This window comes from Cydia pomonella, chromosome 4 (assembly GCF_033807575.1).
Source record: "Cydia pomonella isolate Wapato2018A chromosome 4, ilCydPomo1, whole genome shotgun sequence".
Lineage (NCBI taxonomy): Eukaryota > Metazoa > Arthropoda > Insecta > Lepidoptera > Tortricidae > Cydia > Cydia pomonella.
In genome coordinates, this window is record NC_084706.1 from 19,241,388 (window position 1) to 19,255,476 (window position 14,089).

General features: G+C 35.9%; 1 protein-coding gene across 2 annotated transcripts in view; it reads right to left on the reverse strand.

Moving 5' to 3' along the window:
* LOC133517438 (serine/threonine-protein phosphatase rdgC) overlaps window positions 1–13,829 on the reverse strand; it is a 115,151-nt gene extending 101,322 nt beyond the window's left edge. Inside the window, exons 1-3 of one of the 2 annotated variants that reach the window (XM_061850757.1) lie at window positions 13,192–13,829; window positions 10,236–10,363; window positions 1,827–1,917 (exon numbers count right to left, since the gene is read on the reverse strand). In XM_061850757.1, the coding sequence (XP_061706741.1) occupies window positions 1,827–1,917; window positions 10,236–10,363; window positions 13,192–13,417 (445 nt within the window). In that variant the 5' untranslated portion in view covers window positions 13,418–13,829. The remainder of the gene's footprint in view (window positions 1–1,826; window positions 1,918–10,235; window positions 10,364–13,191) is intronic. The other variant, XM_061850756.1, reaches the window with a different exon arrangement.
* Window positions 13,830–14,089: the final 260 nt, after the last annotated feature.

Below are 14,089 nucleotides of genomic sequence, written 5' to 3' on the forward strand. Positions count from 1 at the left end.
TGGCACGTACAGTCAGCCAAGAAAGTGGTTTACCACTTTTTGACTCTATTTGTCAAGTAATAGAGTCGAAAAGTGGTAAACCACTTTCTTGGCTGACTGTACCACTAAGTTTTTCGAAACTTATGTACCTACGGAATATGCATTTGATATTTACAGGGGTCGGACAAAAAGTGCGGATGACGTCAAACCACTTATAGAATGATTTCAAATAGTATTTTTGATTTTCATAAACAATTATCACGTATCATTTATCAATCTCTTTATTGACCTCTTTATTAAACGATATCGCCACTTGAAATGAGTAAGTACGTTTTTGACTGACACATTGTCAATCAGATGAACAGTCAGCGTCAAATACTTCGTAGCAGTCAAAGTGGCCAAATAGTTCGGTACACCATACTAAATATATGGTGTACCGAACTATTTGGCTACTTTGACTGCTACGAAGTATTTGACGCTGACTGAACAATAAATTGACTTCGTTATTGTTTAGCTATTGTATCCTCACGATTATATTTAGCTAAAATTTATATTTACTAATATATAAGAAAACGCTCTAAAATGTCATCTTTACTCGAATATTGTGGCAATTTTCCGTTTTTGGAGGTACGTGACAAACACGTATACTGCTAATCTTACCTACTGTTCCCACTTTTGACTATTAAACCTATTTATCTGAGGATCCCACAGACTTGTTCTAACTAATTTCAAATAATTATACCTTATGGTAACAAGTTTCGTGAAATTTATTTTATTCACTACATCACCCTACCACCTGTATTATCAATTCCATGGATTTATTTACGATTATTTTGTTACTTCATTAATACTACTTTGTTACTACATGTCACACGGAAGTTTAAATACAAACTCAAACATCATCCTGTGTGCAAGATTAAGTACGTCATTTTTACGTCATCCGCACTTTTTGTCCGACCCCTGGATATTTATAATTTATGAAAATGATGAACGAAAACACCGTGAGTAAACCTGCATACATCTGAGGAAATTTAAGGCTGTCTATGAAGTCCCCAACTCGCTTTGAACCAGCGTGGGGACTATAGCCTAATCCTTGAGTTTGAGAGAAGGCCTGTGTCCAGTAGTAGGGCATATACTTATAGCCTGGATAATTATCATATTGGGCATAATAGTCAGACCCTAACAAATTTCAAAAGCACCTATAGTCCCATTAGTCCCATCCGAAAGAAATCATGAATGTTGGCATGCAGGTAAGAAATAAATAGAAGGACAACCACCTTGTCAAGTTTATTGCTTCCCCTCCCCCTTACTCCAGTTTCGTGTCCCTTTTCCACTAAATAAATAAATGTTCTTTATTACACCAATAACATTACATTTTTCATGTAAAATTACAAATAAATTTAATTGAAAAATATAGGTAACAACAGGCGGTCTTATCCAAGTCCAATCCAGTTTTTCAAAGTTCTTCAAACAACCAATTTATTGTTCATTGGTAGTATTTTTGTACAGTCTCCATCAGATATATCGGAGTAGCCAAGGCGCTCACAAATATCTGAAAACGCCTCTGTCAACGCGTTAGAGTGCGTGTTTAAATATTTTTGAACTGGCGCTGAATGGCGACTGTACCTTCAACCATTGTTCTAATAACAATGAAAGACTACAAAACGGAACACAAAAATGGGAACCAGACTGGGAAATACCCACTTGACAAATAGCTTCCCCTTCTCTTCTATTTTCCTACCTACCTACACAAGCTACATGCATGCCAAGTTGTATGTGTTGGGACTGTAGGTTGAGGTATTGGAGCTTACGATTCGGAGAATAAAGTGATATATTTAATGACTTACACACAGAAGCAGTCCGCGATGTCCGCTCCGACGACACCCGCCCGCTGCTGTCTCTCATGTGGCTTAGTAGCGCGTTGAAGAAGTTGTACAGCTGAAACAGACGCCAGCGTCAAAGCATATACTCGACATATACTGGATGATTTTGGGGTCTTGATCCTGAATGTCAAAAATGTGTTAATATGGTCAAGCAGCCCTCATAATAAATATACTAGTAGCTCTGTGAGCTGTAGACCTCGCGAGCATAGCTTAAAAGTAAATAAATGTGTGGCTCTACTGTTTAGAAGAATTTTAGCGAGGCGATCCAAATTAGAAGGCTCTAGGATAATTTTATTAAGACATTGAACCCCAGAAAGTGCAACGTATAAATAACCTACAGCAAGATACCCAGGGTCGACCACTACTCCAAGCAATGTAAAGGTAACGTTCGGATTCCCGACCGCAGCTGCACTACTGCCGTAGTAGGCACACTGCATAACAGTCGACTACTGCAGTAGTATTGCAACGCGACAATACTGCCGGCTGCGATAAATTTATTTAAAATTTAACGTTTTCTGCAGTCATGCAGCGCTGCAATACTGTGCACTCAGTAACAGCAGTATTGCAGTTCGACAATATTGCCAATATTGCGACAATATTGCCGACAATATTGCAGTCATCAGTATTGTTACTCTGCAATATTGCGGCAGTAGTGCAGCTGCGGTCGAGAATACGAACGTTACCTTTAATTAACACCGCGACTGATGGTGGTGACCGCCTATACTAACGTAAGTGGAAACTGACTCCTAGAACATGTAAGTTCTTTAGGACGCCAAGTTCTTGTGACAGTGCAGTCGTCCAATCTGACCATTATAACCGAAAGGCGAGGAACGGGTAGAGCATGAATAGAAAGATACACCAAACAGTGCCAACGGACCTATTTTCAGTAAATGACCTCAAAATGACATCATTGGGCCGTCTCAACATGCAACAAAAACAAACAAACAAAAAAATACATTTTAACTTTTTAAGCCAGTGTTGGTACTCTAAATACCGCACAGCAAAGTAGCAAACTGTTCCACTGATCTGGGTTTATACAAATATGCGACCCCTGACTGGTAATTTACCTGCTGGTGACTAACAGTAAAGATAATTTAAAATAGAGGTATATTGTCATAGAAAACTTTGTAGCAGCGTAAATTTACTGCCATCTTTCGACACATGATTAAAACTTTTAGAACACCATTTGATTTTGATCCTTATTCTTTCAGTAATGTGGTCAATTTGTTAAATATCAAAAACCGGCGCCATCTTACTGGGCACAACCTAAAGGTTATGGCGCCACCGTAACTTTCTGACGCGACAGCCATCTTGAAACATTGCTGTCGGGGCTGGGGAATAATACTAGACAACTGTTTCCCTCTTTTAGCTATGATATTCATTTTGGTAACTAAAGCAATATAACATACATTTACGTTTAAACTTCGGTTCCTAAAATAATATCAATATTCAGATCTACAACGAATCTATAGTTGATAAATTATAGTGCAAAAACTGCTCCGAAAAATTCTGAACATTGACGGGGGTCCATGTATGTGTGGGGACACATCGCATCCGTTTTCGCCTGCACCTTTAACGGCTCAAAAAAAAGTTCAGACATAAATACTGAAATGAATGCGCTTAGCTCGAGCTTCGCGCTCGCTTGATCAATCAGCAATACGAGAATTAAATGGGAAAAAAAATTGAAAAGGTTACAATTCAGGGGATAGATCCAGGGAACTTTCTCTCCCTGCTACAAAGCTTAGTCAATCAAAAATAGGGGATGGAATCCGGAACCTCGTCATTGCAAAGCGAGCGTATTCCAATAACCTGAGGCTACTTATTCTTCAGTGAAACCTAAATATCTAAATACCTCCTAAACCAGCGTTCTTAAGTCAAAACGTAGACCTTTGCTACGCTTCGGTCAATAAAAATAACATTAAGGTTAACAAAAACGTTCTATGAGTCAGTGAATGAATACTTTTGGAAAAAATCGCTCCGAAAGTCAAAAATGTTGTGCAAAAAAAACAATCAGAAAATGAATCTTAATTAATACTTTCCATTTAATTATTTTTATTGCCTCAAGGGCCTATTTTAGATATAAGCTAGTTATAGTAATCATCTGTATATATCCATTATGTATATTGTTATTGTCAATAAATAGAATTATTTTTAATTTAATATGGAGGATTGAGCCATTAATGAGTTTTTGTCCAATAAATCGTCTTATTAAAATGACATATGCCGTAAGTACCGCGAATATACATTGGAATACATACAGCGGGTTGCATACAATGGAACCATACGGGTACGGGACCCTCCATTATGCGTGGTTCGACTCGCACTTGGCCAGTCTTCTTTACTTATTAATTAATAATACATCGTTTCGTATCAATTAATCGCCCACTAGGTCTGCCTTTGGATAAAGGCCCAACAACGTCTGTCCATTAAATCTCAGTAGGTACTTGTCTCCTTTTCATGTCTGAATGAAAAATAAATCTAAGCCCCAGAACGTGCATTAGCTCAAACGAGATCTTTTTTCGATCATAAAATAAGTTTATTCCATACATAATGCCTGATATTATATCAGAATCAAACTTATATAACAATTGTATTCATTTAAGAAATAACATTTAATAATGGTCCTTTTTGACGGGGCTGTACTCTAATTAATTTATGGTGAAGTTTAGTATTGTTAGACAGTCATATAAGGGGATGTGTCGGGGTAGTCGGCCGTTTTCAATGATCTAAAAAAATCAGGACACGCTGTGGCAAGGGCATGTGGGGCGCGGACGATCGGGTAAACATATAAGGGTGATGAAGGCTTCAAATATGTTCTCAATGAAACAAAACGAATGTGTGATATTTTGAGCCTTTGTTCTGTAATCTGTTCAGTGGGCGAAATGTGCGCAATATTTATGAGGCTGGTACCTACTGTTAGGCTGCAAAGTGATTTATCACCATTACAAGATAATTCTAAAACCAGGCGTTTGGGGTTAAATCCCTTTGTTTTAGCTCGCAAAAAGGCAGCCTCTTTGGAATTATAATCGTTTATGTTTCAATATTGGTTAAAAATGGAGTCACGATTTATAAAAGATCCGAGCAAAATACTCGTAGCAGCGGATATTTGTGTAGCTGTAACGGATAAAGTATTTTATAAAATGGGTCGGGTCGTGAGGGACAATATTTACAAATGCTTGGACGTGGGGCTGATACTATGTTAAACTAGATACATAAAGGAAACTGTTAGTCTGACACAACCCTTATTTCAATTCTGTTGTTGTATTTTTTTTGTACTATGTTGAAAAGGACTTGGGTAATAGTTAGTATAGTTGTACAGAAAGGTTGTATATAAGAACCAATAGAATCAGGCGTTACTTTGTTTGCGGAAATTCATATTACTTACAGTCTAATCAGTCTTACCTTTAATTTTTAGTTATTAGTATATAAAGAGTTTTTTTTTATTCATAATAAAGTAATATACATTATATAAATTTCATAAAACTCGCCAAACTGTGACGTTTGATAGCGAGTCATCTCTGGAGCGCGCGCACGCCGCTCAGAGTCAATTTCTCATAATTTCGTATTTAATTTCAAATTGTGAACTTCGTAATAAATAATATATTTCATTTTCTCTCTAGGAATCTTTATAGGCAATGCATGTAGCTGTTATCAGCACCAATCATTGAAAAGAAATTTCGAAGTATATTTAATGGACAGTATGCATATCGCGCCATTTCTTTTAAAATAGATAGAAATTAATGAAACGACAAACTTAAGCAGCTCTATGACTCTTGTTCATGGTAAAATGTAAAATTAAAGGTAAAATTTTACAGAATTTGTGATTTAAGTTTCATTATTAATACCACGTCAATTATATATACCATAGATTATTTATCATAATCAATTACTTATGCAACAACCAAAGTACTGAATATGCATCAGAAAAGCAGCTCCATTTACAGACTAAAAGGATCCTAAAAATGGAAAATAATGAGCTGAATGAGCTGAGGTGTGCTCAATTCGGTGAGTGTTTCATGTATTATATACTTGTGTGTTCACGCGGCTGGCTGGATATACTGGGCACCGATAAGGCAGCGTCCCTGCGGTCGCTCGGACGGCGAGCCTCCCTGTGCCATGTTCCGTCTAACTAGACGGCAGAGAGGCAGATAACTATCTGCTACACCTCATTAACAAATGCACAGGTAGTAACTTAACATTTTAAAGAATTAACAATAATTTATAACAAAAATAAACGATCTAATAGGTTATCTTCTTGAGCAGTTAGGCTTCAATTTCACCATATATTCAAGAAGAAGTGAAAAATATACAAATATCTACACGATGGAATTTAATCGGTGACCAGGAGTTGAAAAATATTAATTACCAACCTAAATATAATTCAGGTGCTTAACATCAGTGTTATAAAGTGTTATATAGTGTTATGAAACATTTGTTGTATAACATTTTATCACAAATTGTAACAAAAGTTACGCATTGTTACCATATTATGTATGTAATATGTAATGTTATATAATTAATTGCAACACTAACAAATTGTAACTTTGATTGTAAAATATTTTATAACATTATGAAACATGTTAGATGTTATAAGCGCTCCCACACTGAACACTTGCGAAAATTTATTGCAAATTGCAATATTTATAACAAGTTGTAACAAATATTATAGAATGTTAGTAAATATTATAGCGTTATATAACACTTTGTAACACCAATGTGGTAGAACCTAGCTGCCCCCATACACATGAAGTTACGCTCTAATTTTAAGACGACATTCTGAATAACATAATCTTTAATAGAAAAAGAAATCACAAAACAGTTTGAAATGCCATTTAATTATTTTTTCACGTCAGCAGCTGGAACAAGGGTAATTTGCTGCTTAAAAACAGTGAGCAAAATCGCATTTTGCTCTCTGAGTGAGACAAAATAACATTCAAGTGACCTTCATATTTGAATGTCATTTCAACGTGCGGGGCCTAATACAAGTTCGAAGTATTTGGATTCTATTGTCTTTGTCCCTTTCACGTCATCAGCAAAAAGAAAGAGACAAAAAAGTGCATACGTAATTCAACGATATATTGACTGTTTATAATAGACCCCCGAAATAAGTCAGACCGCATCGTTCCAAAACACACTACGAGTCTTCATTCGTAATAATTAATTAATGAAATAAAAGTTTAAAATTTAATAAAAATACCATATTTTACGTATTTTATTATACAATCAAAACAATGAATTTATACAAATTTACGCAATTGTTACGCAGTAAATAATTCTACTTAAGTACTTTTAACGATCTCTACTATAGTTGACAAATAGTTGTATCCGCAATTCGGACCGTAACTTACAAAGTTTTTTTTAACAATAAAAAAGTTAACGATTAAACTGTCAATTGATGTTCGTTAATTTATTATTTTCGTATCATTTTATTGAAATTTCTTTCGTTTTGTTTTATTGCGGTAATTAAAGTTAATTGTTAGAATACCTTCAGAAAACATGAGTGAAATAGTGATGAAGACGGATTTCATTTTTTCAGGTTGTATTTTTTGATGGCTGACTGACGTGAAAATTTTTGTGTACTACACGAGATCAAAGTTATTTACATCTCGTGCGCTTTTGAGTCCCTTACCACGATCAAGATTCTAAATTAGATTCACTCGCTACGCTCGTGAATCTACTATAGAATCTTTCGCTTGCACGGGACTCAAAACAAGCACTCGAAGAAATATCAAACTTTGCTCTCTTGTTGTACAAATAACTAATATATAACCATAGTGCATCTCATAACAAAAGTACAGTCAAAACTGTTTGGTGTAGAATGATTCCATTCTGGTCTTAACGAGCAGTTCCATTTCAAAAAGTCGCAGACAAAAACTAAAAAATCGCTATAAGTATGATTATATGAATCCAGGAGTACCCTTAATTCCTCATAGATTCCATCATCATAACTCGAGCTTGACAAAACTATGGCTAATTGATTAACAAACATAAACATTAACAACAAATCGCCAAACATGAACTATGCGTTGTTGAAGAGTTCCGTTCTGATCACTAGCAGTTCCACTTCATCAAATGTGACCTTTTTGAATTTAAATGCTTGATTTGTTGATGAAAAAAAAAAACACAGATATATCTATAACTTTAAGATTTGAGGAATTTCTTCAATCTCTCATGGATCCCACCATCAGAACAGGGAGCACGAAGATATTTTTTTCTGCATTTGTTAAAATGAGTGTCTCGTCGTATAACTGTTATTTTTTGCTTTACTATTAAAAAATACTCATCGGCGGCTCGCCGCACACTGAATCGCCAGTACGTATAAACAAGTTTGGCGGCCAGCCGCGAAGCCTCTCCATTCAACCGCCGCGGTTGAAACTTTGTGGCGGTCAAGTGCGTACGATCTCAAGCGGTTGCATATTAAACTGAAAAAGCAGCCAGCCGCGCGGCTAGCCGCCCCCGCGGGCAACCGCTAGTGCGTAAGAAGCCTTAAGTCAGTTAAAGTCGTTTATAGGAGAGAAACATTAAAATGAGATTCATAAAGCTTAATGCATAAGTAAGGTTGCCACCCTTGCTATTGAAACGTAGATTTATAGAACGATTGTGATCTGTAAGAGGCATTTTAATTTCGAGTTGTCCTTACAATTTGGTAAGACTGCATAATTAAATGAAAAGTCACCATGTCGGGTTCAGCCTAATTTCCTTTTTAAGATCCAAAGGCACGCACGCTACGCTAATTCACAAAACGTAGGTACCTACTTTAATTAAGCTACGGGCTTTTCCACGTTTCATAAATACAAACACGAGGAACGAATTGAAGCCATTACATTTCACCTGCAACACTGCGTGAATTTCTCTCATAAGTAAATACAGCTCCATAAACGCTAACCCGCACACACAGACCGCTTACTCGTACTCAGAATGATACGCCATCTCCTAAAATAATTTACATGGGTTAATCATATATATTCTTCGTATTTTACGTGCCTCTGACAACATTCATATCACGTAAACACGTAGCCAAATACAAACACAGCGCTCTTTTATTTTTTAAGAATTCTAATCACAAATTTTGACGACCTGTCTGACCTAGTGGGTAGTGCCCTGCCTATGAAGCCAATAGTCCCGGGTTTAAATCCTGGTAAGGGCATTTATTTGTGTGATGAGCACGAATATTTGTTCCTGCGTTTTGGATGTTTTCTATGTATATGTATAAGTCTGAATTTATTTATATAAGTATCTATATCGTCGCCCTAGTACCCATAGTTACCTTTGCTTAGTTTGGGGCTGGATCGATCTGTGTAAGATTGTCCTCAAATTATTATTATTTTATATCTATTAAATAAATCCTAACGAACATCAAAATTTAATGCAAATCTCGTCATGCAAAGTGGCGTTTTGAGTAAGTAATTTACATTTTAGAATCTTGGTGGCAGTAAATTAATTACACCGGCGTTGATAATCAGGCACTGTGTAACTGGGACGTTTATCCCGAGCCATTCCATTTTACCTACTAATAGCGTTAACGGAGAGAATGGAATATTTACCTACATATTACCTATTATTAAAATAAGTTTGACATCTCATCACCATCGTTTGACGTATAATATAATTTTGCTCATAATAAGCAATTTTTACCGACCCCTTAGGTTATCTGTTCTCTCACATCTTCTCTTCTCACAGCGGTTCTTTTATCTTTTATCTCCATTCTGGTCTGCTGGATTTTGAAAGAAATGGACACTTATTTTTTTATTATTTTTTAAACATTGTCTAAAAAACACTTTTACAGTACATATGGGGCTACTTTATAGCACTAGTGCGAGAAGTAGCATATTACGTTACTGTGTCGAACATTTAAAGGGCCATATGTACTGTAAAACGTTGTACGATACATGTGCGAATAGGTAATTCGCAACTCGTGTCGATTTAAAACACTCCCTTCGGTCGTGTTTTAATTTATCGCCACTCGTTTCGAATTTCCTATTTTTCGCACTTGTATCGTAATGTACTATTTTGTTACTAGATTGCTGTGAAGGATTTTACATTTACGAAGTCTACATATTTGGGTTCTTCCTTGACGTCTCTAAAAACTTGTCAGAGATTTTAATTTTAAACTAATTAACACAAAAATTATGGCCAGTTAACCGGTTTTTTGGCCTAAAATTGTTCAACTTTGATGCCAAATATCTCGAAGACAGTGGACTTTGAAGTAAATATGGTATACTATATTCCTTACAGCCGTTGCTGTTAATATGATAAGCTACAAAAAACATTAAAAAACTAAGGGATTTAGATCGAAGGTCATTGGCGTTAAGGACCCCCTTAACAAAACTAATGAACATGTATTGTTATTGAAGTAATAATTTAAACACTTACTTTGACTTGATCCTGCTCTCCGGCGTATTCGATGCTTTGAAATATGGTCCACGTGTACCGTCTCCGTACCTCCATCCGCGCCAGGTACCGTCGGTACCATTGCTGGATCAAAATGGCCGCTTTCATGGCTAAAACAAAAAATCAACTTTTCAAATAGATGATGTGAGAGCCGCTCGCACATTGCGCACTCGTGTGAATTCACAATATCTAGGTATTGCGTTTGTATTTGAAAGTGAAATCGACTGTATTTTAGAGAATATAATTATATTACTTTATATTTGCATTCCGGTATGCGCTATATGCGGTATCAGTATAATTTGTGTGTAAAAAATAATATTGAGAAAAATTACCACCAAAAAATTATATTCTAATGTATAATAATAAATAAATGGTAATTGTAATTTATATGACTGCTACATAATGAAAGACATTAAAATATGAGTGTGGGTTTATGAAAACAACGAAGTGAGGTTCATAAAAGGATTATACGAGTATTTTGATGCCCATTACAGACAGTTACATACACTGTTTTATTTAATACGTATTACAAGCTCTCTATGATGAATTGAGGAACCGCATGTTATGACCAGCATTGCGGCATAATTTCTCCGTCGCGGAATTCGCGGACCGAACATTTTACACTCAAATTACGCTATAGTTTGTTTTATAAACAACATAATAAACTAATTATAAGATAAAATAAACGTCAAATGGCATTATGAATGAAAAAAACAACACGCGTGTCACTCAACAGTAGTTTTTTTTTTACTCAGCTGTAAATTAAAGTCGGCCCCAACTGCCATATCGTTCGATATCAAGTAACATGAGATATTTGTAAAAAAATATTTGCATTTGACACTTCATTTCGACCAAATATAAATGTGACCAAGTCTAGTAAAAGGTCCCACTTTGTGGCTTCTAGTTTCCGAGTGGACAGTTTAGTGGCAAGTGGCATTTGTAAAAAAACGTATTTTATTAATCTTGTACTGAACCCCTAGTGTAAATTTAATCGATAGCGTGACGTGACGAACGCGTTTCAGATGCGTGCGTGCGTGTGTGTGTGTGTGTGTGTGTGTGTGTGTGTGTGTGTGTGTGTGAAACTGTGTGTTATAAACCTGGTTTTATTATATTAAACAATCATGAATAACATTATTCAAAATTAATATCTAAAGAACATAAATCCGTAGTCGAAATTGTAAAAAAACCGTCTTGAATTTCCAAATTTTTTATTCAGTCACATCGAAAATTAAAGAGATTTCTGAATCCAATCTATAATTATAATTATTTGGCCAAAAGACTGTTTCAATTGCGAGTTTTTTTTATGGCGAATAAATTCGAATCGAACTACAATTCTAATATTAAGATGAAAACGAGGTATACGATCAAGCAAAAAGATGAACGCCGCCATTTGCATATTTAAACGACAGATAATATTATAACTAATATGCAATAATTTTCAAATTTGAAATACATCGATTGTACTTGGTTTATAATCCAGCTGCAATGTTAAGCCGATTAAGCAATCAAAAAAATGCAATTTGTTATTGACATTTTGGCGTATAGCGAAGCCTTCGGCAATGAATGTAGGTCTAAGCCTCTCAAGCAATGAATCGCACAATCAGTATTTGTATAAAGGCCTAAAATATTTTTTGTTAAGTTTACAAACATTGTTTAAATTCACGCTAAATGGCACTTATCAAAAACTTAATCGACAAACAAGTTCCATATAATTATTGAATCTGAAGTGATCACAAATTTTCACAAGAATTAGTTAAGAAATGGGACCTGTAATAATCTAAATAATTTTTTTGGAGTTAGAATTTAGTTTTTTTTTTTCACTAAAATACTTTTTTTTATCTTATCTAATGTACTGGATGTAATCACGACTTTTCAGCTCAGGACGATTTACTAAAATAAATACTTATAAAAATAATAAAACGCATAATTGGGGCGCGGGCCACTCCACGCAAATAAACAGTCTGAGCGAGATTCATTTTAAATTAAACGCCGAGATTAGGGTGGTGTTTCCCTTATCCAAGATCTTTGTCCAATGTGTATTTGCGTCTCACATTTTGCTTAGAAGTGTTTCCGGGCCTATTTTACGACTTGAAGAATTTAGGCGCTGGTCATATCTGCCACAGTCCCTTACATTTGTCCGCCAGCCGATCTTTTTCGCTTTGCTTAGCTTCGGGCAAATAACTACAGGGATAACGAAAGGATTTGGCCTCCGGGGGAAACGAACTTTTTATTTATTATAATGGTGTTGCCTTTTGAGTGCCACATCGACCAAGTTTTCAAGTGTCATATTTTCGTGTTCTATGGCCTCAGCGAAATCAACGTTGAACTATATTTTATTAATTCTTCTTTATTTCTATTTTACAGTTCTATCTCACATTTTTATATTTTGTACATATATTTGTTAGTAAATAGTTAATTTGAAGCTTGGACTAATAATACTTGAAGTATCGGTATGGAAACGACAGTTGAAGTCCCGCTCAAAATCATGTAGTCCATGTAGGTAATACGAGTAACAGCGAGATTTTGTACTTAGTATTCTTTTTACAATCTTTTATTTAGTTCCACCTATCCCGTTGTCCGTCTGTAATCAAATATTACAAGTGAAATAGTTTTCAATTTGGTTTCCAATGAAGCTGAAAATATGTAAGTTGGGTGACAATGCTATATTATGGTAACATCGAGCTGATCTGATGACGGAGACAGGAGGTGGCCGTTGGAACCCTGTGATAAAGCATCGCAACCTATATAAGTGTGGTTAGGGTTGTTATGAAATTAATTGAAGGACAATTTATATTTAGTTCTTAAGTGCACATCCGTATTAAAGACAGACTTCAACGTTAAAAAGTATCAAACAATTTCTACGAGCATGTTCTTTAAAAGTGTTGTGAGATATATGAGACGTAGAAGACAGTGTAAGATAACGTCAATGTTTACTTACTTCTTTCAGCCTTCGTCATACTGACGTCATCCCTCTTCCAGAACTTCAGGAAAGGCACTAGAGCTCTCACGTTGCATTGTCCGTTCAGGAGCCTCCGTCCCAACTTCTTAGGAACTTCTTGTTCAATCTCGGAGCTGCGGCAGGAGGACGAGTCATCCCCGAGGGATCGGTTCCTCCTCCCTCCGCGGAAACTCACGCACCCGCATCCCTCCGACAATGAGAACATCGTCGGGCTCTCGTCCTTCTTATATTTCTTATCTCTTCGTTTTCGGTTGCATCTCGGCGCTTTCTGGCGAGACTTGGGAATCTTGACAGATGTTATAACGGTGTAGGTGAAAGCTCGCTGGCATGACCCAGTCGTGAAGACTTGTTGAAATCTGCAAAGAAATGGGACAGTAAATATAAGTTTCAAAGAGAGCGACGAGTATACGAAGTTTTAAAGGTTTTACATTAATGTAAAGACTTCCAGAAAGAGTAGATAGGTAGTTTCTCTCTTTGTCTTGTCTCAGCGAGGCCAGGGTTGTGCCTCCGATTGAATACATTACAAAGTTTTAATTTAAGAGTCCGCAGCAAGCATGGTTCTCCATACGAACGTATGTACGCTCTCATTTTAAAACGAATAGCTATGTAAATTGCTCTAAAACTTTGTACTTACAATAAGATAAGGTATATTTTTTTAAATAAGTTTTCTTACAGTGGTCACAATTATTACATTATTAAGGTATATTAACATTGTAAGTCTGTTTCTGGCTCTATTGTTATTTTAGGGTGCAATAGAGAATATTTTACGTTCTTACTTTGCGTGCTTTCACACAAACAATTATTTCTTATAACAGTACATGAACATGAAGCGTAAACTCCTTGAATGATATGGGATTGAATAAGGGTAACCGCGTCG